This window comes from Dromiciops gliroides, chromosome 5 (genome assembly GCF_019393635.1).
Source record: "Dromiciops gliroides isolate mDroGli1 chromosome 5, mDroGli1.pri, whole genome shotgun sequence".
Lineage (NCBI taxonomy): Eukaryota > Metazoa > Chordata > Mammalia > Microbiotheria > Microbiotheriidae > Dromiciops > Dromiciops gliroides.
In genome coordinates this window covers 43131049-43155172 of record NC_057865.1, presented here as the reverse complement: position 1 = coordinate 43155172, position 24124 = coordinate 43131049, and the positions used below count along the sequence as shown (strand labels likewise).

At 40.8% G+C, this 24124-nt stretch overlaps 2 protein-coding genes across 2 annotated transcripts in view; one reads left to right on the top strand and one right to left on the bottom strand.

Annotated features, from left to right (window-relative positions):
* The window catches only part of KIAA1143 (KIAA1143 ortholog), a 35540-nt gene extending 34701 nt beyond the window's left edge, over positions 1-839 (bottom strand). Inside the window, exon 1 of the mRNA XM_043969252.1 lies at positions 620-839. Within this exon, the coding sequence (XP_043825187.1) occupies positions 620-727 (108 nt within the window). The 5' untranslated portion in view covers positions 728-839. The remainder of the gene's footprint in view (positions 1-619) is intronic.
* A 154-nt stretch (positions 840-993) lies between these two features.
* Positions 994-24124, top strand: part of KIF15 (kinesin family member 15) — a 53708-nt gene continuing 30577 nt past the window's right edge. Inside the window, exons 1-15 of the mRNA XM_043967123.1 lie at positions 994-1110; positions 3525-3567; positions 4209-4395; positions 4546-4622; positions 5939-5976; positions 7529-7626; positions 8732-8911; positions 10244-10453; positions 11659-11784; positions 11944-12066; positions 15411-15519; positions 18219-18295; positions 18504-18713; positions 20734-20911; positions 23564-23705. Of these exons, the coding sequence (XP_043823058.1) occupies positions 1092-1110; positions 3525-3567; positions 4209-4395; positions 4546-4622; positions 5939-5976; positions 7529-7626; positions 8732-8911; positions 10244-10453; positions 11659-11784; positions 11944-12066; positions 15411-15519; positions 18219-18295; positions 18504-18713; positions 20734-20911; positions 23564-23705 (1817 nt within the window). The 5' untranslated portion in view covers positions 994-1091. The remainder of the gene's footprint in view (positions 1111-3524; positions 3568-4208; positions 4396-4545; positions 4623-5938; positions 5977-7528; positions 7627-8731; positions 8912-10243; positions 10454-11658; positions 11785-11943; positions 12067-15410; positions 15520-18218; positions 18296-18503; positions 18714-20733; positions 20912-23563; positions 23706-24124) is intronic.

The following is a 24124-nucleotide window of genomic DNA, read 5'->3' as shown; positions in this document are numbered from 1 at the left end:
ACAAAGGCAGCAGCCACACCTAAATTTATCTCCCCTGGATTGAGGGAGACCAGAATGAAGGGTGGAGGTCCCGAAGCTAGCTCAGTCCCATCTGGTTCCACTTATCTCTTTAGGTGTGTCTGTCCTTTGGTTTAGTTTCTCAAGGAGAAGGTTCTTGTGCCCCAGAGAACTTCTGGGGTGCCCTGGGCCCATAACATAATGTGAAGGCCAAAATTGGATATACGGAGGACCACAATAAGGATGAAAAGAACAACAGTAACAACAACAGCTAAAGTTGATGTAACGTTTCTTAAACTGCTAGATGCCCGTTTTACAGATGAGAAAACTGAGGCAGGCCTAGGTTAAGCGACATGCCCAGGGTCACCCAGCCAGTGTCTGAGGCAAGATTTGAACTCGTCGCTCCCTCGTGGTTCATGTGCCAAGCCTCCCCCTCCCCCCGCAGGCCTCTCTCTGCGACAGGACACCCGGGCGCCCCCCTTCGCCGGGGCTGGAGCTACGCTATAGCGCACCGGGCTTGGCATGACCCAGGCGGCGGCCCGTAGAGCGCAGAAACAACCGGAAGTGAAGGGGCTCGAGAAGAGTTTCCTTAGCAACTGGAGGGGCGGGACAAGTTCCTCACCTTGGTTTCTACGGTGGGCCCTTCCTTATAGCCGACCTTCTGCTTGAAGCGGGTCAGGAACGCGGGCTCCGGCGGACGCACATACGACACCTGATTCCGCTTGCTCATGGTTTCTCCGAGAAGAAACGGCCGGGGATGGGAGGAAGGCAAAGGGGGCCCCCGGATCTTACCCGTCTCCCGGAAGCGGTAGTCCGCCTCCTCCCGTTCCGGCCTCCGTAGCCAAGGGCGGGTCTGGGGATTTCTAATGTGTGACGTTAGCTCCCCGACATGTGATGAGGCTCCACCTTCTTTCCGCTGACTTCCGCCCTTACCATGGCGGCTCCCGTCGTGGCTTCCAGGGGCGTGCTCGCTCCGCCCCTTTCCGGCTGCCTAGCGCCAAATTCAAACACGCCGCCATCTTGTTCGGACTTGGAGTGGCAACTTTTTCTTAGGGCCGGGGTTGGGGTTTACGTTTTTTAGGAGTGTGAACGTCATGGCACCTGGTGTCAAAGGTGAGCGCGCGTGGGGGGAGGGGGGTGGCGAGGGTGGCTACAGTTGTCATTAGCCGGGGCCCCGACCCCTAATTGGGGGCAACCCTCCCCCCACCCCGGACTAGAAGCCCCCCCCGCCGCTGCGGCCAGGGCCTGGGGGAAGGAGGAAGGGGAAGCCTGGAGGGAGGGGCAGGACCTTCCCAGGTCCCTCCAGCTGTGGCCGGGCCCGTTAATTCTATTATAATTAACGCGGTGACATTGTATACAATAAGCTAACGCGTAACCTTGAATAGCACGAGGTGCGTGATGCGGAGCCGCCGGGTGCTGCGGGAGCTGGGGTCTGGAAGACCCCACTCAGATCCTTCTCAGCTGTGTGGCCCACCCTGGGCCAGTCCCTTTGCCCTCCTTGCCTCGGTTTCTTCATCTTCTAAATGAGCCGGAGAAGGAAACGGCAAACCGCTCGTTATCTCTGCCAGAAACCCCCAATGGGGTCTCAGCGAGTCGGACCGACTGAACAACAAGATGAAAGATACATGTGTAATCTACATGTGTGTATATAACACGTGTGCAGCGCTTTGCAAACCTTCAAGCACTACATAAAATTTAACTACTATTATCGCTAGTCTTAATCTTTCTTTGCTTTGGCTCCTTCACCTGTGAAATGAAGGGGTTAAACCTTCAGGGTCTGCCAGGGACCCTTCCAGCCTTAAATCTGGGATATTAGGTCCTGGGTGTGAATCCTGACCCTACTACCAAATCGTCTGTGTGTGTTACTCATCTTAGAGCCTCTGTTTTCTTCATTTGAAAATTGACAGAGTTGAAACTGATAGACCCTTAGGTCTCTTACTTCTCCAAATTTGATGTTAAAAAGACTGTTAGACCTAGTCTATAACTCACCAGGCTGGTGGAACTGTTTGGGGTTTTTTTTTTATTCTTTTAGAGATTGAGGAAACGGAGGCAAAGTTATTAAACTTAATAAATGCTTTATTCATTCAGTAAACTACCTGTTCTAGGTTCACAGGTAACTAATTCAGATGAACAAAATGTACTTTGAGGGCCTGATAATAGGCACTGGTTTAGGTGCTAGAAACACAAAGAAAAGTAGAATTCGGATCCACCTTTTGTGGGAAGATTGGCTTAATGCTTTTTCTACTAAACTAGTGGTTTTCACATTTTTTAGTCTCAGACCCATTTACACTCTTTAAAAATTATTGAGAACCTCCAAGAGCTTTTGTTTATGTGAATCATATCAATATTTACCATTTTAGAAATTAAGATTGATAAATTTAAAAATATTAATTCATTAAAATGACAGTAAGTCCATTACATTAACATAACATTTTATTAAAACCATATTTTCCAAAACAAGCTTAATGAAAAGAGTGGTATTGTTTTCCATAGTTTCTCACAAATCTCTTTAACATCTGATTTAATGGAAGACAGATTCTTAGCTCCCTTTTTGCATTCACTCTATTGCCATATGTTGTTTTGGTTGAGGTATATGAAGGTGCAACCTTTAAAATACCGTAGCTGATTTGTGGGAAATGTAGTGGTTTCATAAAGGGAAAAACTGGAAGTAGGTTTCTCTTTCTGGACCTAGTCTATGACAACATATGTTATCTTTAGTCCTTATTATTTTCTTTCTTTTTTTTCCCCCACCTAAGTTTGGACCTGTCATGTGTATAAAGTACTCCCTCCCAATGTAGAAACTACCCCAGTGTCAGCACCTCCCCAAATACTTAGACTTAAGAGTTGTCTGTGGTGCTGAAAGGCTGTTATTTGTCATTGGTCACACAGCTACTTTGTGCCCAAGGCAGGATTTGAACCCACTTCTTCCTGCCTGTGTCCACTTTGCCACACTGCTTCTATAATGCTCATGTAAATTAATTAAATGTGGTCACAGAGTTTAAGTTAAACTCACTACTGCCGTTATAGGACAATTCATTTCTTCTATATTATTCGGATCTGTGACTTCATGGCTATGGTTATTGAAGACACCAAGAGATGTATAAGTGATTTTCCCTCCTCCGCTTTTTCTTTTTCTTGTCATAGCCATCCTTTGCTTCTGTTTTTGTTACTTAGAAAACCCCAGAAGTGCAACTTTGCTGTCAAAAACTATTTTTTAAAAAATCTATGCTTGAGTCTAGAGCTATCCATTATACTTATGGGTTAATTACTAGAAGTATGGTTCAAAGCTGAGGTTTTGTTATATGGTACTTTCTGCTTTCAAAAAAAAAACCACTTTAAATTGAGACTGTTTCATTCCCTTAATTGAAAAATAAAGATGTTTTTACTTTCACCATATCGCTTTCACGATTTCATTAACTGTTGGGGAGGTAAGATTTAAAAAAAAAACAACAACCCTCTATCAGTATCTGAGTGTCCTATGACACCTGTTTAATTCATATTTAATATTTTCCCATTTTATTTTCTAGACAGTTTACGGGCTGTAACACCATCACAGTCTAACCAAGTAAGGTAAGAAAGCTTCTTTGATGGCATTTTGAAGGTGATGTAGAAAAGGCAGCTTAGACTGGAAAGGCATTAGGGCCTTAATGAGAAGACTGGGCTTTGAGTGGAGAGACATTGATGAGTATCTGGGGTCTAACACACCTAATAGCTGAATGACCATAGGCAAGCCATTGAATTTCTCTGGCGTTCCTTTTCTTCATTATAAAAGAGGGTAATGATACTTATACTACTTGCCTCACAGGATTCTAATTTTGGAAGCTCTGAAGGGCTATGTAAATGTGCAATAGTGAGCTATTGTTCCTTTTCTTTGCTTTAATTAGCTGGAACCTTGGGCGAAATCACTTCTAATCTATAAAATGTGAATGTGATATTTCTTCTCTTGAGGTGATGCAGAATGAGCTAGGAGAAACACTTGGAGCTTAATGAAATGAATACCCTGTGACTTTCAGTAGAACCTTAGAGTTACTGAAAGAATAAGGAGTTGGGGGGAGAGAGATAGAGAAAGAAGGGATAAGATAGATTGGTGTTGAGGTTGATTTGTTGAATGGAAAAATTTCAGGTAGATGAGAGTTCAAATTTTAAGTATCTTTTAACTAGAAACTCATCTTTAGTAAAACTGCCTTTAAATGTTGTTTTTTTCCCTCTAGCAATGAGGGCGATGTCATCAAAGTTTTTATAAGAGTCCGTCCCCCTACTGAGGGGCCCGTACTAAATGATGGGGAGCACCCCGGCTTGTGCTTATCAGTGCTCACTTCCAATACCCTCCGTCTGCATTCTAAACCTGAGCCTAAGATCTTCACATTTGATCATATTGCAGATATGGACACCACTCAGGTAAGTTTAATTTGTAACCTGAAAAGGAGAGCTATGAGTTTGTTTTTCATCCTTCTACTTAAATGATAATTCAATCCAACCAGCATAAAGTAGTTTAGGCTTTTTTAAAATTATAAACTTTTAACAGCACATTTGGTACTTCATTCACAGGAGTCGGTGTTCTCGACTGTGGCCAAAAGCATTGTTGAATCTTGCATGAATGGTTACAATGGTACCATCTTTGCATAGTAAGTTTCATTTGGTTTGTGTAAGATGTAAAAAAAAGTGACTAGAGATATTCATGGAATTAGAGGGTGGTTTTTTAGTGTTTTGGGCTCTTGCAATGCTGATGGGGTTAGTGTAACAAAGTATGTAACTTTGTATGTAAATGTTAGCCTAGCTGCAAAGGAATCCGTTGGAGACGTGTGTATAAAATGTATTTGTAGTTTTTCAGCATTCAGTCGCTCAGCACTTTTTCAATAGCATCTGACAAGCTTTTTTAATCTACTCTACTGAGGGAATTGTGATGAAGAATGTCATGGATTGTATATCATATTTTAAGGTCTCTTGGATTTATGTCTCCATTATGGTTCTTTAAATGACGCAAATATGGAAAAAGGCAAAAGACATGATAAACAACAGTTCTCACATTTTACATATCGTACAGGGAAAATTCACTTTTGCTATTCACTCATCCTCCCATAAAAAGTGAAGTAATGGAATGTATTCAAGAGAATTAAATTTCCTTTCCTGGGCAATGAGGCAGATAATGCTTTTCTAATATTGCTTTCCGAGCAGAGTAATGATTGAGGGGGGAGGGATATTTTTGGTAGTAGAATTTTTAAAAATTAATTTTGGATAAAAACAGTGGCTTGAAATATTTTATTTTCAAGACCATTATCTTTGTAGATTGCAGTCATTAATTGTAATACTTAGTTTGCACAGTTTATAATGGCTTTTTTTAAAGGCTTTCAGTGCTACCTAGTGCAAATAATGTTAGAAAAATAAATGCTCGGGCCACGGGAAATTCAAAAACTACAATATTGTGCAACCATATTCCTGATACAGAACTAGAGTTTTTAGACATCATTAAGGTGGAAAATTCTAAGAACTATGCTGTCGCATACTCTTTTTTTCTGTGGGGCAATGAGGGTTAAGTGACTTTCCCAGGGTCACACAGCTAATAAATGTCAAATGTCTGAGGTCGGATTTGAACTCGGGTCCTCCTGAATCCAAGGCCGGTGCTTTATCCACTGCATCACCTAGCTGCTGTCAGATGCTCTTAATTGTTAGAATTTCTAAATGAATGAGTTTTCACTCTGAGTCAAGTTCATGGATGTAGACTTTTTTTTCTCCATTCTTGGTCTTCCTATTAGCTTTAATGTAAGAACTAAACAGAAAAATAAGATAGTTGCATGCCTCTAAGCTCCAAAGTCTTTTCCACAAAAGGATTCAGTGGGTTGATTTTAAGGAACAATTAGCTTTGAAAAGAATTATATTTGGTAGGTAGCATTAAAAGAAAGTGGGCACTCTTTTAAATATTTTTTAATTTTGTCTTTTCTAGTGGACAAACTGGCTCAGGAAAAACATTTACTATGATGGGTAAGTAAATAAAAATTTTTTTAATGTTCTAGTGGATCAGACAGTGATTTATCTCTTAATTATTTTTGGTTTTGCCATCTATGAATTAAATTAAACCCTGTATACTTTTTTTTTTTTGGTGAGGCAATTGGGGTTAAGTGACTTGCCCAGAGTCACACAGCTAATAAGTGTCTGAGGCCACATTTGAACTCAGGTCCTCCTGAATCCAGGGCTAGTGCTTCATCCACTGCACCACCTAGCTGCCCCAACCCTTTATACTTAAAAAAATTTTTTCTAGCTTATGTCTGCCTTCTTGGAGGGGGGTGGGTGCAAGTTGGGGAGGAATGAACTTTATAAGTTTTGTGTTTCACTCACTGAATAAAGTAACTTATAAAGTTCATCTTGTTTACCTTTTGCAAGTGGCATCCTTTAATAAAAACTGGTTTACATCATAGATAGGTCTGTCCTCCTCTTTTCTCAATATTTTCTTTGCGTTTTTGGCCACTGGTACATTGATCAATGTCTAGGATGACTTCTTGGGGTCTTCTTGGATTGTTAATTATTAATTTGGCGGCTGTTACCTTTTTAAAGTAAAGTTTAAATCGTTTTTTCCTAAAAATCTTATTTATCTACAATCTTTCTCTATTTAACAGGCAACAAATACCGACTTTGTCCTTTTCTGCTCACCTTACATATAGCCTTTTTGAGATGTTGAGGTGTAGTTTCTATTGCTGGATATTTTTTACCACTCCTTGGAGGAGCAGTGTTGTCTGGAATCAAGTGCATCGTTTTGAAATGTTGCTTATTTTGAGATTCGGGAGTTAGCCAATTGTCAAACCGGTGCCTGTGAGTCTTTCTCTGTGTTAAAATAGCAGAGGAATGTGACAGTTCAATCCCTCCCCATGATGTGGAGGCAGCCCTGGCAAGCTCTCCTGAGCTCTACCTTTGTGAAGTTTTATGTTCGTGGAGTAGGTGTGTTTGTCACCCAGGATCAGCATGAGGAAGGCCCAGCCACCAGAGAACCCCCCCCCCCATGTGTTCCAGCAGGGATCCACTTGCTGTGACTGAAAAAAGTCAACTAGTCAGTGGCTGGTCATGATCTGTTGCTGTTAGAGGATAGAACTCACAGCAAAGAATTGATAGATCTTTAAAGGTACTAAAGAAGTGACTTAGACTGGTCTCTTCCAGGTCTTTACTTTGCAGATAATGTTGCTTTGGGTTGTAATTTTAGATTTTCTACAAATTTTTAAAGTTTACCTTTTGTTAGGGGCAGCTAGGTGGCACAGTGGATAGAGCAACCACAATGGAGTCAGCAAGACCTGAGTTCAAATGTGGCCTCAGACACTTGACACTTAATGGCTGTGTGACCCTGGGCAAGTCATTTAACCTCAATTGCCTCACCAAAAAAAAATCCTATAATTTACCTTTTGCTAAAACATAAATAAGAAAACAGGTTCATAGATAAAATTTGTTTTATTTTCAGTAATGTATAAATATTTCTTGTGAAATAGCTAGTCTAATGCTATAAAAACAAATACTTGATTTTATGAACCTTTCTGATTTTTTTTTTTAGGACCATCTGAATCTGATAATTTCACTCATAACCTTAGAGGAGTAATTCCCAGAAGCTTCGAATATCTCTTCTTTTTAATTGAACGTGAAAAGGAGAAGGTAAATTTTATTTTAAGAGGCATAGGGTATATGGTTTTGAGCATATTAGATTGTAAAAGTGATTCTATTTAAGGACATGATGGAAATGTGAGGAGAGAAAAGGGTAAAAGCACAGTAGTGTGCCATCCAGAACCCAGTTCTCAAGGAAAGAGAAAGGAATTGGATTCATCCTCATTGCATTAGCTTTCATTTGGTTATTAGTACAAATAAATCCTAATTCCAAGTCCATAAAAAAGGAGCAAATAATTACTTTAGTCACACGCTTCTCAAAAAAACCCACAATTGGGGCAGCTAGGTGGTGCAGTGGATAGAGCACCGGCCCTGGATACAGGAGGACCTGAGTTCAAATCCGGCCTCAGACACGTAACACTTACTAGCTGTGTGACCCCAGGCAAGTCACTTAACCCCAATTGCCTCACCAAAAAAAAAAAACCCACAATATTCTCAAAGTATTTTTTATTTGCCATTTACTCTATCTCACTTTGCCATGCTGTGTGCCATGCATAGATTCCGCCCTTTATCCCCCTTTTGGTGGGTCTCATAACACAGTATCTAGATCTCCCAGCATGGGATGTTTGTAGGCTTCCATCACAGCGGGTAGAGGGCTCTGTCCTAGCACCATCACTCGCAGCCTGTGTCTTCTCTTGTTTGGCTGTTCTACGTGAGTGAATCAAAAGTTGTGGTGCCTGTTTAACATTGACTTCAAGCTTGTGACTGTAGCCATGTTCTCTGTCCCCTCATACATGGTAGGTGGTAAGCGCTGCAGTTCAGGAACTGAAGCTGGACTATCACTCGCATGTGTGTGTGTGTGCGCGCGCGTGTGTGTGTGTGCGCGTGTGCGTGTGTGTGTGTGTGTGTGTGTGTGTGTGTGTGTGTGTATAAGAAAGAGATTTAAAAAGCAGATCATTTACAAAATATGGAAGACACAGCTAACATAGATATTTGAAGGGTGAACAACACTAGTCTCGTGTGCCTTTTGTATTTTGTGAAACTATCACACAGGAAATCTGTATGTTATGGAGTGACTGTAAGATATGATTATCATGATTGTGCTAGAAAAGTGTTCTTGTGAAAACCATCCACCCATGTAGAAATTTTTTTTCAGGCTGGTGCCGGAAAGACTTTCCTTTGTAAGTGCTCATTCATTGAAATTTACAACGAGCAGATATTTGATCTCTTGGATTCTGCCTCCGCTGGGCTCTTATTAAGGGAACACATCAAGAAGGGCGTCTGTGTTGTTGGTGCTGTTGAACAGGTGGTAACATCTGCTGCTGAAGCCTATCAGGTGACCCATCTGGTGTTGTTTGGTGTTTGGGCAGCATTCCTATGTAGTTGAGACACATACTGTTGACAGGTAAAAGGGCCAAAAATAAAACTGATAAATATTTTGAAAAGGAATAATAGAGAATATGCAAATAAAAAAGAGAAAAATACAGCTTGTTTTATAGGTTTCACCTTTGCATGAAGAAATAAACATTTTTGGTGGTACAGTTATCACCCAAATATTTAATATCAAGTGTTTTTATCCTTATTAATTCCCGGGGGAGTCTGGCTGCCAAAATTCTAGTGCAGAAAACTCAGTTATTCTCATAGTAAATTGACTCTGGCAAACACTTCTTTCAGCTTTTTATTAACATTATCATCTTTGGTTATTTAAACCATTCTTTTAAAAATAATTATTTTAAAGCATTTCCCTGTGTGTTTCCTCTTTATACTATCTAGTAAGATTAAGCTTCACAAGAAGTAATATAAAATACAGTTTCCCAGTACAAGATTGGGGAAATGGATCCAGACTTTGTTTAGTTAATCTGAAAGAACTCTGGATTTTAATGGCCTCCAGGCTCTCAGAATACAGGAGTAATATGACAGGGCAGAAAAATTTGGAACTCAAAATCTTACAAAAACAAATGTTGAAAAATATCTTTACATGTAATTAGGAGAAAAAATTTTAAATAAAATAAAAAATACATTTAAATAAAAAGAAATAACTTACTGATAATTTGAGTTGTCCACAGTTTTTCCCTGAGAGGTGGCAAGTAATGGTCAGTGGAGATCAGGAAGGAGAGGCTTGTTAGGTGTGACAAGTTGGAGAGCATACTGTTCAACATTTATTCAATTCACGCTCTGTTGAAAGCACTGTGATGGGCTTTGGAGCGTAGATCTTTAAAGCTGGCAAGAATCTTATAGAAGATCTACCTCCAGCTTTTCGTTTTGTGGCTGAGTAAACTGAGGCTTAGGAGGTGAAGCATCTTGCCCCAAGTCCTGAAACTAGGCCCTTTTGTCCTGTTAATGACATTCAAGTGTTGTTGCATATATCGGTACACAATAAGATAGTGCCGAAAAGGTCATGAAGCACAGTCCTCTGCCTGGTAAACTGCTTGGCACTTGCCTAGAGGCCAAGTAAAATTAGGGTAGAGGCGGCGTGTTTCCCTGCCCTGTTCCAGAGCTAGAACATTTATTACATAAAGGTTTGAGGGGGAGGGGATACGCTTTCTTGGAGCTGTCCCTTGTCTTCCTAGTAAAATAAAGCTGTTCTCCAGTTCCTGGCTAGCAGTTTCCGTTTCTTTCTCTTGGCTGTACCTACGGCTGATTTTCTGATGGCTTTCTTTCTCCCCAGGTACTATCTGGGGGATGGCGAAATAGACGTGTGGCGGCTACATCAATGAATAGAGAGTCTTCCAGGTCTCATGCCGTCTTCACAATTACAGTAGAGTCAATGGAGAAAAACAAGGATGTTGTGAATATTCGGTCCTCCCAGCTCAACCTGGTAGACTTGGCTGGATCTGAAAGACAAAAAGATACACATACAGAAGGTTTGAGATTGAAGGTAAGAATTCAATGTGGGATCACCAGTGGACACTGAGTATTTAACTCCCTACTATAGGACTGCACTGAAGGCTCAAAAGTTTGATGTGTAGCATGTGCTTTTGAGGAGCTAACTCTGTTACTTGGCAGACAAGATGGAAGTTATCACTTTAGTGTTTCTATTTATCAAGTGCTGTGATTTGTACTGTAGCTGACAAGTGGTTTAGAAAAGGGAGAGATTAAATCATCCAAGAATAGTTGAGAAATGCTTCATGAAGGGAAGTAAACTTGGGCACGGTCTGAAGAATAGGATTTAATAAGAGGAAAGCTATGCCGGATCAAAGTAACTATGTGAGTGGTACAGTGGGCATGGCATTCTCAGAAAATGGTGAGGGCACCATCCATCCTGGCTAGAATAGAGGCTTTACTTTAGAGAGAAGTGGGAAGAGAGTTTGAATGTATAGGATGGACCCAAATTATGGATTTGCTAAGTAAAAGTAATAGTCTACACTAGGTGGACCCTCTCAATCCTTCCTTGCTTTCTAAAGTTCTTATTTGAACTGATAACAAAAGGTAACTAGCCCCAAAATATGTTGCTTTCTGATTTATTTCTTTCAAAACTCTATTATGTCAAATCAAATTATTGAAACAACTTCACACAGAAAAACCTAATAGGTGTGTATTCATCCTCTCTCCAAAAGTCAGTTGTTATACAGGGTTTTACTGTATAAAATTAAAGCTAGCGTGTTTCCTTGGGCAGCTAGGTGACACAGTGGATGGAGCCCCAGGCCTGGAGTCAGGAAGAGTCATCTTCCTGAGTTCAAATCTGGCCTCAGACACTTAATAGCTGTGTGACCCTGGGCAAGTCACTTAACCCCGTTTGCCTCGGTTTCCTCATCTATAAAATGAGCTGGAGAAGAAAATGATAAACCACTCCAGTATCTTTACCAAGAAAACCCCCAAAGGGGCTCATGAAGAGTCAGACACAACTTAAAAATGACTGAACAACAAAAATGTTTCTTTGCTTCCCTTTGGCTACTAACAATTGCACAAAAGGTAAACGTAGGAAAAGATCAGAGTGTGGTCAAGCACTCTCTTTTGTTGTTTTTAAGAAAATCATTGCCAGCACTGTTGTTCTTTGTCACTTCTGCTATTTGCGATTTCATTAGTTACAAAGCAGGCAGCCTGTGCTAAACTCAGTATTTACTCTTTCTCTTTCATGTTTAGGAAGCAGGTAATATCAATCGATCATTGAGCTGCCTGGGTCAAGTGATTACAGCACTTGTAGATGTCGGTAATGGAAAACAGAGACATGTGTGCTACAGGGACTCCAAACTTACTTTCTTACTTCGGGTAAAGTAGGACATTTGTTCAGTGTACTATTTTAAAGTCACACTAAATGAATTGGTCATGGAAGCAACTCTTATTCCGTTCACCATTTGCATGTTTACTGGAGGGGGGAATTATTGTCTGATTTTTTGAAAAAAACTAAAAATTAATATTACTAAACAGGATTCTCTTGGTGGTAATGCCAAAACAGCCATCATCGCAAATGTCCACCCTGGATCCAAGTGTTTTGGAGAAACTCTCTCAACTCTCAACTTTGCTCAGAGAGCTAAGCTGATTAAAAACAAGGTAATTATTTTTATTAGCACCTTTTATTGCCAGTAAAGTAAATAAGAAAAATTATTTCATGAAATGACATAAAAAGGGAATGTTAACCATTTATTTTATAGTGAAATCAAGTCAGCAATTCATTAAGCACTTACAGTATGCCAGGCAACTGTACTTATCACAGGGGATGCAAATCAAAGCTAAAAGAAAGACAGTTCCTGCCCTCAAAAAGTTTACATTTAGATGGGGAAAGACACAGTCAGAAGTGAACCTTAGGGTTTACTTTCTACCTGGGTAGTTTTTATGGTTTGGGGCTATTTTGTGGAGAATGGGTGTAGGAAGATTGTATTGTTTTCTCTTTCAGGAGAAAGTTAAGGTTAAATATTATTGACAGTTTGAGGTTAAATTTCCTAAACTATCCTTATATAATCTCAGAAATATCAAGAACCACAGAAGCTGTCTAATCCAACTCATTTGAATTTTGGTTGAATTTGTGCCCACACTGTATTTTTTTCTTTGAAGCTCTGTTTATAGATAGTTAGGGGTTGTCTCTTCTCCTGGGTTCATTGTCTGAGTGTCTCTGTCACCAGAATAACTTTATGGTGGGATATTTTGTGTATTCATTCTTCTAACTTTTTACATTATGTGTTATTACAAGATCTTAGGGGACAGTTCACGCTGGAGACCTGCAAACTATCAGTGCTCTCTAGGTTAAGGTCTGATCACTGCAGGTCTCTGACCTAGGTCTGGGTGTGTAAATGCTCCTGTTGGCTTGTCCTTGGTTGGAAGCTCCAGTAGACTGTAGCTGGACTTAGTTACTATCAGGCAACTAGAAAGCTCTGCTGGTTCTGAGTGACTGAACTTCAGGAGCCCCCTTGGCCTGGGATTCCCACCTTGGTTATTCCTCTGAAGGCTAGAACCCTGATAGCTGTGCCTCCCAGCTTTGTGTCATCTGCAAATGTAAGCATGCCATCTATGCCTTCATCCAAGCCATTGATAAAAATGTTAACGGAAGGCTAAGCACAGATCCCAGGGACTCTCCACTAAAGATGTGCTTCCAAGTTGACACAGTACCATTAATCACCACTTTTAGGATCCAGACATTGTTAATTGTAAATATATCTAATTGTACTGTTGATCTAAATACATCTAATATACCTGAGTATCTCTTTATCTTGTTCACAAGAATAACACAAGGAACTTTGTCAAATGTTTTGCTGAAATCTGAGTAAACTATAGCCACAGCATTTTCCTTAATTCCCAATCTCAAACCTTTTTTTTTTTTTAAAAGGAAGTTAGGTTAATCTGGTATGGCATGTTCATGGCCAGGTTACACTGGCCATTTGTAATCACCACTACCTTTTCTCGGTATTTGCTTTTATCCTCTTTAATGTGTTTAAGAATTTCACTAGGAACAAGTCAAGCTATTGACTTAGTTGGCAGGTGATGATCTCTTTCCTGGTTCTAAAACAATCCGATTTTATAGTTCCTTTCCATGTCTTTGAGGACCCTATGATATGGTTCATCTTGTCTAGTGGCTAGAACTAAGCAAGAACAACTGGACACTCTCACTAATTCCATGAACCATTTAAAACCAGAGGAGGATTCCTTTCTTATTCTCTTTGCAGCCTTCTGTGCAAATTGTCTTCCCTTTGAGAGGAATCCTTTGCCAGTTCCCAACTAGAGTAGAGGTTAACTTAATAAGAGGTAAGTGTCTACTCACCATGAGGAAGAAGCCCTTGCAGGATCAGCACACACAACTCCCACAAGAGCGATATGCACCTCGAGTAACAAGCATGTGAAAAGTTCTCCCCTCCAGACCTCCAGTGCCTCAATGGGGAGTAAAAATAATTCTGGAGTCCTAATGGCTCAGCCAGCAGGCTACAAGCTCCTCCCAAGCCAGAAAACCTGTGAGCCTGGGCCTGGTGACAGACTTCCCCTTCAAGCAACTTTCAGAGAAGGTTGTCCGCAGCTTGGTGAAATTTATCAGCCACAAAAACTATGAAAGCCATCTACCATCAGGCGTTTGAGGGGCACAGTCCATGTTGGTGGAGAGATTGTGCCCACACTGACAAAACTGATCCTTGAACTACTGAAGCAAGTATATACTCCATCGAAAGGGCACCAACTCAGCAGAACAGAACTATTTGGCAGAAGGGGAATTGGGGGCCTGCGTAAGATCTTTCCTCAAGGGAGCCTGTAACCCCAGAGTTGCTCTAGGGCTTTGCACTGGGAGCAAGGACTCTGAATGACTTTGACCTTCACTACAGGAGGAAAAGTGAAGAGAGGAGAAAAAGAGAGTTTGTTCTAAGAACCTGAGAATCGCAAATCAAAATCAAAAGTCAGCTCAGGGAATCTGGATTAAGCACCCAGGCATGTCACTTGGAGCTCTTGTTCCTTCCAGAGTCTGGACCAAAAGGTGGTGTTTGGTTTTGTCCTGCAGAGCAGCACTTGGACTGGCTGGGTCACTTGGTGCTTGTGTGAGACATGGAGGCACTGAATCACCCAGTTCTGGGCCTTTGCACAGACTCGTTTTCCACTGCTAGAAGCTCTCCATCCTCACCCACATCTCTTCTTAGAACCCCTAGGTCCTGTCAAGGGTTAGCCCCAGGGCTGTCTTCAAGAGGCCTCTCCTGATTGATCTAATGGCACCCCTGCATATATTTGTAGGCATGCACACGTCACTTTGTATTTTGAACAGACAGAGAAGTGAATATAGGACATGTATCCTCCTAGTAAAAAGTAAGCTCTCTGAGGGCAAGGACTGTGTCACTATATGGAGCTCTGGCACTTGGGTACTTAATAAATACTTTTTGACTGATTTGATAAGAGAAGGCACACTAGACTGGACCTTAAGTTCTGGTCCACTAGGTACCCAGACCCTTTAGTTCTTGTTCCCGTATTTCCACTAGTATGGTTAGTGACTTTGAGCAAGTCACTTCTCCTTGATGGGCTTCCATTTCCTTAGCAATGAGACGTTTGGATTAAATGATCTTCAAGGTCCTTGGTGTCTCTGTGTGTTTTTATTCTAGGTCTCTTGTAGCTGTTTGTATGTGGAATAGTAAAAAACTATGCAGTGTCAATAGTTAATTTAGAATCCTGGTGCCTATATTTTTCCCTCTAAAAATAGTCAAATGCATATATATATCCATAACACAGCAATCTTTCAGTGTGAAAATAGGCTTCATTTTCTTTCAAAATGTTCCTAATCCCTTCTCTTTTATCAGATGCATTTCAAGTCCCTTGTCTCCCCCAATATTTATAAGCTTCATCATTATAATTAAAGTTCAGTGGCCAAATTAACTTGGCAAACTATGTAAAAAAAGAATAATTTTCATTATCTTTGTCCATTTTTTTCCCATCAGGCCGTGATAAATGAAGACATGCAAGGAAACGTGAGCCAGCTTCAAGCTGAAGTGAAAAAGCTCAAAGAACAGCTCGCTAACCTGGCCGTGGGCACCTGTGCTGTCCCAGGTGAGCCGGCAGGAGTGTTTTGCATCCTCTGTTTTACTCAAAAGTGGTTTGGGCTCAACGTTGTGGTTTAGTGTTGCCCCAGTCAAATGACCAGCCTGGAGACACCCTGAGGGGAGGGCTCTATCCCACAACAGCTTGTGGCTAATCTGGAAAGCGGCTTTTGTAGAAAAGAGCCTTAGACCATGTGCCACAGTGAGCTCCAAACTTATATGTGATCTGAATGTCAGAGGTCATATCAAAAACAGTTTGGAAGGTTTTGTTCATACAGCAAAGCCTTGTAGACCATGCTCATTCCTGTGACCTGCAGGAGTCACATGGCCCATGCCGGCTCATTCCCGTCCTTTGTCCCAAATCTGCTTAAAAAATAGTAAAATAGTGTCTGTTTCTCATAGTCCTCAACAATGAGCAATGGAGGGGCAGCTTGATCACTACTCCCATTTCTATCATTCCTATTGCTGTGCAGAATCCAAAAATGGTTCCTCTATCATCAGCATGCAAATCTCAGGAACTGAAAAATCAGAAGTCGTATTTTTTCATTTTCCTTACTAAACTATTAGCACAAAGCGTGACATGCATATGTGCCATCATCCTTATCCCTCCCATCTCAAAGACTAACTCTTCCCCCAAGCCTCCTTAAGGTAGGTGGTCTGAAGTCCTGGCTATCACATTTACTGACTTAGGTAAGCAAGACTGAGTCATTTGTCCTTCACGGGCCTCCGTTTCTCACCTGTACGTCATAGAGTTGTTGGGAGGAAAATACTTTGTAAGTCTCCATAAATACACACAATGACTGCTGGAAGGTAGTAGCAGAAAGAGTAGATCAGTCACCAGCCTGGGAGTCAGGAAAATTTGGATTCAAGGCCTGCTTCTACCTCTTTCTGACGGTGATCCTGATAAAGTCACCTAAGGGACTGCAGAGTGGTGGCTTTGCATCAGTAGAAGGAATTTCCTTATCAGGAGTTCTCAAGCCCCAAGACAATCTCTTCACTCCCAACGCCACTCTCCCTTGTCCTTGATGCAGTTTGTTTGCTTTGGCTTCCTTAAGAATTGAGCAGCAGCATCTCAGGCATGTATTAAGCACCTGCTCAGTGCCAGGAACTCAGAGAGCAGAACAAAAGATAGCCCCTGCCCTCAAGGAACTTCCGTCTGAATGGGGGAAGGGAGGCCCCAGAAGGTGCTCATGGCCTACCTGGTGTGCCACATGAGGTGGGGGGGGGCCCCATCCGGGGGAGCCTCAGAGCTAGGAGAGCAGGGAGCTCGTGCTTGTGTGGAGCATTCCTGGGATGGGGACAAGTGACTTCTGGTAGGGAGGCTCTTGCCTACCATCTGCTTTTGTTTCCCATACATATAATGCTCCAAGATCACATCTGGGAAGATGTTCAAGTGGCTCCAGTTCTTGAATTTATAGTCCGTGTATTGTTACTGTTGTTCAGTTTACTCATGGCTCCCTTTTTGTGACCCTGTGGTCCGTACTGTCTGTACTGTCAAGATATTGGAGTAGTTGCCCATTTCCTTCTCCAGTGGATTAAGGCAAACAGGTTTAGTGACTTCTCCAGGAACACACAGCTAGTGTATGGCTAAGGCCAGATTTGAACTCCGGTCTTCCTGACTACAGGCCTAGGACTCTATCCACTGAACCTTCATGTTGTTTCAGTCCATGTATTACTACTGTGCTAAAAAATAAATCAGAGGGGCAGCTAGGTGGTGCAGTGGATAGAGCACTGGCCCTGGAGTCAGGAGGACCTGAGTTCAAATCCAGCCTCAGACACTTAACACTTACTAGCTGTGTGACCCCAGGCAAGTCACTTAACCCCAGTTGCCTCACCCAAAAAAAAAAAATCAGAAATTGATATTGTAGTATGGCATTTTCACAGTAAAATTAAATTGGATTTTAGAATATTCCTTATCCCTTAAAAGATATTGGAATTAGACCTCAGAGCAAATTCAAATATACACAATTGCCAAAATGTGAATTTTTCTATTCTGCTACTCTGAAAGATCCTTTTTAGCAATACAATTCAACAGATATTTATTAAGTGCTCATCTACAGAGCACATATCTTCATATCCCTCATGTGTTTACAATCCCATAGAGATTGCTTGGTGAACATTTCACTGATATAACTTTTAGCTCATTTTCCTTTAGTGCAACTTTTCCTCTTAAACCAAGTTCTGATACCTATGTCCCCTACTTGTCTTTCAGTGATTAAAAGGATGAAACTAATATTTTTAGACATATCCTATAGTCTTATTTTTAAGTATAAATATTCTGCCCACACTCATCTCTCCCTTCCTGTTGCTATTCATGTCATAGAGCTAAGAAACAATAATTATTTTTCCTGTAGTCAGATAACTATGATACAAAAAGATCCTAGGTAAAATTTTTAGACTTGTTCTTTTAGACATTATACTTGTGTGTATATATACTTTTGCAACTCAGGGCAAGAGAAACTTCATTTTCTTCCTTGAATAATTACTGGGTCTGATAAGTTAAAGGTCCTGGAAATCCGTTCCCATGGAGAGATTGAACTAATGCTTTATGGTTGTTTCCAGCCTTGAAATTCTGGTTTTCTGTCATACTGGGAAAATCTTGTTACATGCAAAAGAAAATTGGGTTGCTCTTAGGTGGTGTTGGGATTTTGAAGTTTGTTCCTTAGTATTTTTGTCAGGGGGGAAATAACAATTTCTTTTTTATTTTAGATGAAGAAAATATTAATTACTTGAACTGTTTTCGGGAGGCAATGTTATTCTTCAAGAAATCTGAACATGAAAAGAAGGTAAGAAACTGAGTTTTGTTGTAGAATGATTAAAGCTATTTAAGGCAAAATGTTAAAAGATGAAAACTAGGAAGAATATAAAAAATCTGAATTAAGGTTTAATTTGAAGCTGGTATTTACAGATTCGATTATCTGCTTCATGAATTTTTAAGAAATGTTGAAGCATGGCTCATCTATCTTTAATTTTACTAAATTATCTCTTCTTAAGGCTTTATTAGAAAAAGTTGCACAGTTGGAAGATCTCAGTGTCAAGAAGGAAAAATTCATTCAGTCCCATAAAATGATCGTTAAATTTCGGGACGATCATATAATGCGCTTAGAAAAACTCCAAAAAGAAGCAAGGGGCAGTTTTCTGCCCAAAGAACAGGATGAGCTGCTCCATGAATTAAGGGAAGAGATACAGACTCTTCGAGAACAGGTAAGTGTGGGTTACTCAGGATGCTTTCTGAGAGCAAAGAACCTCATGAAATACAAACAAGGCAAAGATGTGGCAGGCGGGTGTGAGGTGAATATTTTTCTTGAATTTTATTGGTTGTTACTTGAACTATTTTAATTCAGGTAACTATTTTGTTAGCTGATTTCTTTCAGTCTCTCTCAGTCTAAAATGGGGAGTGATGAGTTGTAGATGGAGGCCAAAGCCAATGGGCTAGAAAAATGCTCCCATAGCCTCCGGGCGTGCCTATGGAACTGCTGCCATTGGGTGTTCCACATTCCCCAACAACTTGTTCCCTCAACACTCTTTGTTTTATACAGCATTTGCACCCCTAGACCAACCCTGTTTGCCTCTGACAGGATTTTGTTTGGGGGAAGAAAGCTCAGAAATTAAATGAACCCTTGGTAGAAATGCAGTTTTCACGTGCTGCATAATGGATTTCCCAAAAACCAAGTGATATTCTATGACTATATTTTTTTAATGCTTCAAAGGACTTTGAGTTGCTAATAATGTCTATTAACTTAATTTTGATTTAATTTCTGTAAGCTAAGTTAATCTTTTATACAGCTATAAAACTTTAATTTTGAAGGGGAGGGAATAGAGCATTGTTTAACTTTTAAAAAAATGAACATTGAAGTGTGAAATTAAAAGCTGATGGACTACTTTCTCCAAAGTAACATTATTGCTAAGAATAGTGATGACAAGTGTTTTACTTTTAGACACACCCAAGAGTTTAAGAAAAGAAAAAAACTTTTTTTTTTTTGGTGAGGCACTTGGGGTTAAGTGACTTGCCCAGGGTCACACAGCTAGTAAGTGTTAAGTGTCTGAGGCCGGATTTGAACTCAGGTCCTCCTGAATCCAGGGCCAGTGCTCTATCCACTGCGCCACCTAGCTGCCCCCAAGAAAAAAACTTTTTCTTTTTTTTTGGCGGGGCAATGGAGGTTAAATGACTTGCCCAGGGTTACACAGCTAGTAAGTGTCAAGTATCTGAGGCTGGATTTGAACTCAGGTACTCCTGAATCCAGGGCCGGTGCTTTATCCACTGCGCCACCTAGCCACCCCCAGAAAAAAACTTTTGAGATGTACTTCCAGCAATTTTTTTTTTGAGACATTCTGATTTAATTACAACGTAAACAAATATATACAGATGGCGACAGGGCCGTGGAGTGTGGCCTGGACTCAAGCACTGCTTCTGCTTCGTGTTTTTTCAATGGCTCCTCTCTCCCTTAGGTCCTTCCCATCTTCGGGTGAGTGTTGGGAGAGGTGGAAAAAAGGATTACTGAGTAACCTAACAGAGCTTGTTCTTCATATCCACCACTCTCCTGGAGGAATTCCACTGAGTGCTATGAATTCAAAAAAATGAAAACTTTATTTTCCCTACTACTGTTGACAGTGATAGTCTCCCAGTGGGGAGAGACACCGAGAGGAAAATATTCTCAGAATTGAGAATTACTGTGGGGTGGGAGGGGATAAATTAAATGAATTATAATTTGACAGAAGCCACTGACTATATAATTAAGATGTCATCTTTATCAGAGCAACCTCATAATCACTTAACATTGCTCTTAATAAAGAAAGGTTAATTCTTGCTACGTATCTTATCTCAGTCATCAAGGGAATTAAAAGAACTATTATTCAAAAAGTCAAATGAAAAGATCCATAGAAGGCAGGAAGTTTATTGCAATAATAAAAATATTGTTGTTTTTGGCAGCCTTCATAGCTGTGCAAATAATGTAGCCTAGCTATCATAGTAGGTAAAATTTAAAATATGTACTGATTGGTGTCTAAATGGTGAGTGTATTTTCTTTGTATGAATAAAACGGGGGAAATAAGCCTTTCTCTTGACTGATTGCTCGCATTCAGGATTAATATAATTATAACATTTTTTTCCAAAGACATTTGAGACCTCTCTCTGGGATATTTAATCTCAGCAGACCCATTTGTTTAGGCAATTATATTCTACACTAAGAACATAATGTAAGTCTGTAAACCCTCCATCTCACAGATCGAGCAGCACCCTCGTATTGTGAAGTATGCCATGGAAAACCACTCCCTCAGGGAGGAGAACAAGCGACTTCGGTCCTTGGAGTCTGTGAAAAGAGTTCAAGAAATGGATGTGCAGACCATTGCGAAATTAGAGCAAGCTTTCTTAGAGATTTCTGGCACAGAGAAAAATGATAAAGGTAAACACAGGATAGAGAGGCAAGAGGGTCTTAGAAATGATGTGCTTTAGAAGTATATGAATTTGCCTTGTGAAAGCAGCATGTTTTCTACATGGTATTTGTAATATTGTCTAGCTTTGGTCTTCATTTTAACTTTAGTGCTGACTCTGACTTCTGGTGTATCCTGTCCTCTGCATGTAGAAATAACTGTTACTTATGCGCATCATGTTGTTTCTTTTAAACAACAGCACACATTTTCTTTAAAATCATACTAATGAATTATGTGGCATAGCAGAAATAGCAATGAAATGCCCATTTTTACCTATCAGTTTATCAGTATTGGAGTTCCACATAACACAACCTAATGTTTTGATATTAAATAATGTTTCTATTTAAAATGCTGGGCATGAAAGTTCAGTTCATCACACATTTATTAAGCCTTATTGTGTGTAAGACTATATGCTAGGTGCTGAGTGTGCAAAAAGTCAAGTGTGAAAACAGTTCCTGTTCTCAAGATGCTCCCAGTCTAAGGGGGCTGTGTGCAAACAAGATAGGATATTGGAAGATCATCATCCGAAGGGAAGGCCTCTGAGAGAAGCCGGGGGGCCAGCAGGTGGAGATGAGCAGGGGGATGGTTCCAGGCATGAGGGACAGCCAGAAAGTTCCTGAAATTGGGAGATGGTGTGTCTTGTGGGAGGAAGAGCAAGGAGGCCAATGTCACTGGATCAGGGAATAAAGGGTGTAACAAGACTGGAACCATGGGAGGAGGCTGTGAGGGCTTTCAAAAGCATTTCATATTTGACCCTGAAGGTAATAGAGAGCCACCGACATTTACTGAACAAGAAGTTAAAAAGGTCAGACCTGCCGTGCTTTAGGAAGATCACTTTGGTCGCTTAGTAGAAGATGCCTGGATCAGGGAGAGCCTCGACACCAACAGACCCTCTCCCTGTGGGCTCTGAAACGATAGGAGGTGATGAGGGCCTGCACAAAGTTGGGCCAGTGTCAGAGGAGAGAAGGGGCATGTTCAGGAGGTGTTAGGAAGGTCAAAAGGACGGGACTTATAACCCCTTGGACCTGGGGGTGAGAGAGAGGAGTCTGAGATAATACCCTGGCTGCGACCTGGGGATTGTGAGTGTTCCTTGTTCCATAGGTGGGCTGTGTGCCTGCCACATGTGGCCTGAGTTTCTAGAAAAAAATGATCCCCTTGTGGCCAAGATTCTTTTGGTGAGGCTTGATAAGTGTCCCTGGGGGCATCCTTGGACACCAGACCCACAGGTGGTTTCTACACCAAGGCCCCAAGCCTTTCCCACTTGGCAGAACCTGCCAGAGCTTGTGTTCTGTTAGCAGGACCTTTGAGAACACAGGGCCAGCCCTGCACTGTGCATGAGGCCACGGATGGAATTTTCAGTGTAGGAAGAAGACTCATAAAAGACCATCCTGCGTCATACTAATAATCCGGTCAGCTGAGTTACAGTGTGCACAGTGCCCTCCCAGCAAATGTCCTTTTGCTGTCATTATCAAACCCAGAGGCTGAAACCGCAGCCGACCCCTTCTGGCATTCCCCAAAATAACGTACTATTCAGCAGTCGGCTGTGAAATTGAATATGTGTATGTTTTCTTGCACCATGCTCTGGAACAAAGTGTTCCCTAAGTTTATCTCCACCCTGTCTGATGATCATTTATACTAAAACTATTTCTTTCAAGCCTCAAGAGGTATCCTTTAATGTTGTGGAGTTTAACTGAAGTTTGAATTTACTTTTTCATGATGAAATTTTATGAGAAATTCTGATTTGTGTAATCTTTCCTTACTCCACGAGTCCCTTTGTACCCTTGATCATTTTAGGTTCTCTTGTCTAGACTTTCTCTATTCATGCTATGGCCCAAATCAAAGTCACACACAGTATTTCACTTAAATATGAACTGCACTTTTGTAAGTGTCATAAATGTTTTGTTTCCAGTGACCTTTCTTGCCTTGTGTTCTGTTGGCCTTTCATGACCTCAGAAGCACATTGGACAAATTGGGGGATGTAATAACCCACAACTCCTGTTTGAAGCTCACTATCTTACAAATGCTTTTTACCCATACTTTAAATCCAAGTGCTTCTAACACTGATCCCCAGCTGACAACATTTGTCAATTTTTCTCTATCTGGAGAAATTCCCATCTAGCTAGGTTCTCTGTTCCCTGTCTGAGGTACCGTCCTCTGGCTATAACTAAATATTTCCCATTCTATGTCATCTCAACTTGTGTTTGCTGTTACTTTTAAACATGTTGGGTAGGTTATAAAATAAACTCTCAACATCAGAAATTAATGTGTTTTCTGATTTCACCTCTTCCCTCATGTTTCCCTTCAACATGGTTCATAGAATGCCTAGTATGTTACAATTAGGGAATGATCAATTAATATTGTCAACTGAAAAGAAGTATTGAAAATGCATATTAATAGGGGCAGCTAGGTGGTGAAGTGGATAAAGCACTGGTGGCCCTGGATTCAGGAGGACCTGAGTTCAAATCCGGCCTCAGACACTTAACACTTACTAGCTGTGTGGCCCTGGGCAAGTCACTTAACCCCAATTGCCTCACTAAAAAAAAAAAAAAGAAAGAAAGAAAATGCATATTAACCAACAATTTAGTAGTTAAGACTTTCTGTGCTTTTGCTTTATTGTTATTCAGATCAGCAAGGACACCCTCTGATGACCTCCTCAGAGTCTAGCTCATCAGCATCAGTAGAGAAGCTAAGAGCACAACTTCTACAAACCCAGGGTGAATTGAGTAATTCGAAGCAAGAATATGAAGAATTCAAAGAGCTCACCAGGTAAGGTGTACCTTCCTTCATACTAGCTGCTCCCCAAGCCTTTATCTGATGGATCTTTAATAAGGAGCCCCTTTTTCTAATATTGATGTATGGCAGCAATTTTAATCTCGACTCCTTCAGACCTAGGTCCTTTACCTGACTTTAAATGTTAATCACGTTCACCAACAAGTAACCATGGCCATTCTTGTCAGAATATAAATGAACTGACTGATTTTCAGCTCTTTATTATTACTCGACAAAATAAGCCAGCCCAGCCTTTACAAGTCTTCCTAATAAGATGGATGAATGTATTAACAATTATACTGTTCTTGAATTTAGTATTTTAAACTTTTATATGGCCCTAAAATGCTGTTTATGTGAAAGTATTATGTCTTTAATTTCTTTTAAAAATTTAAATGTTGGATTTATGTGTTAAAATC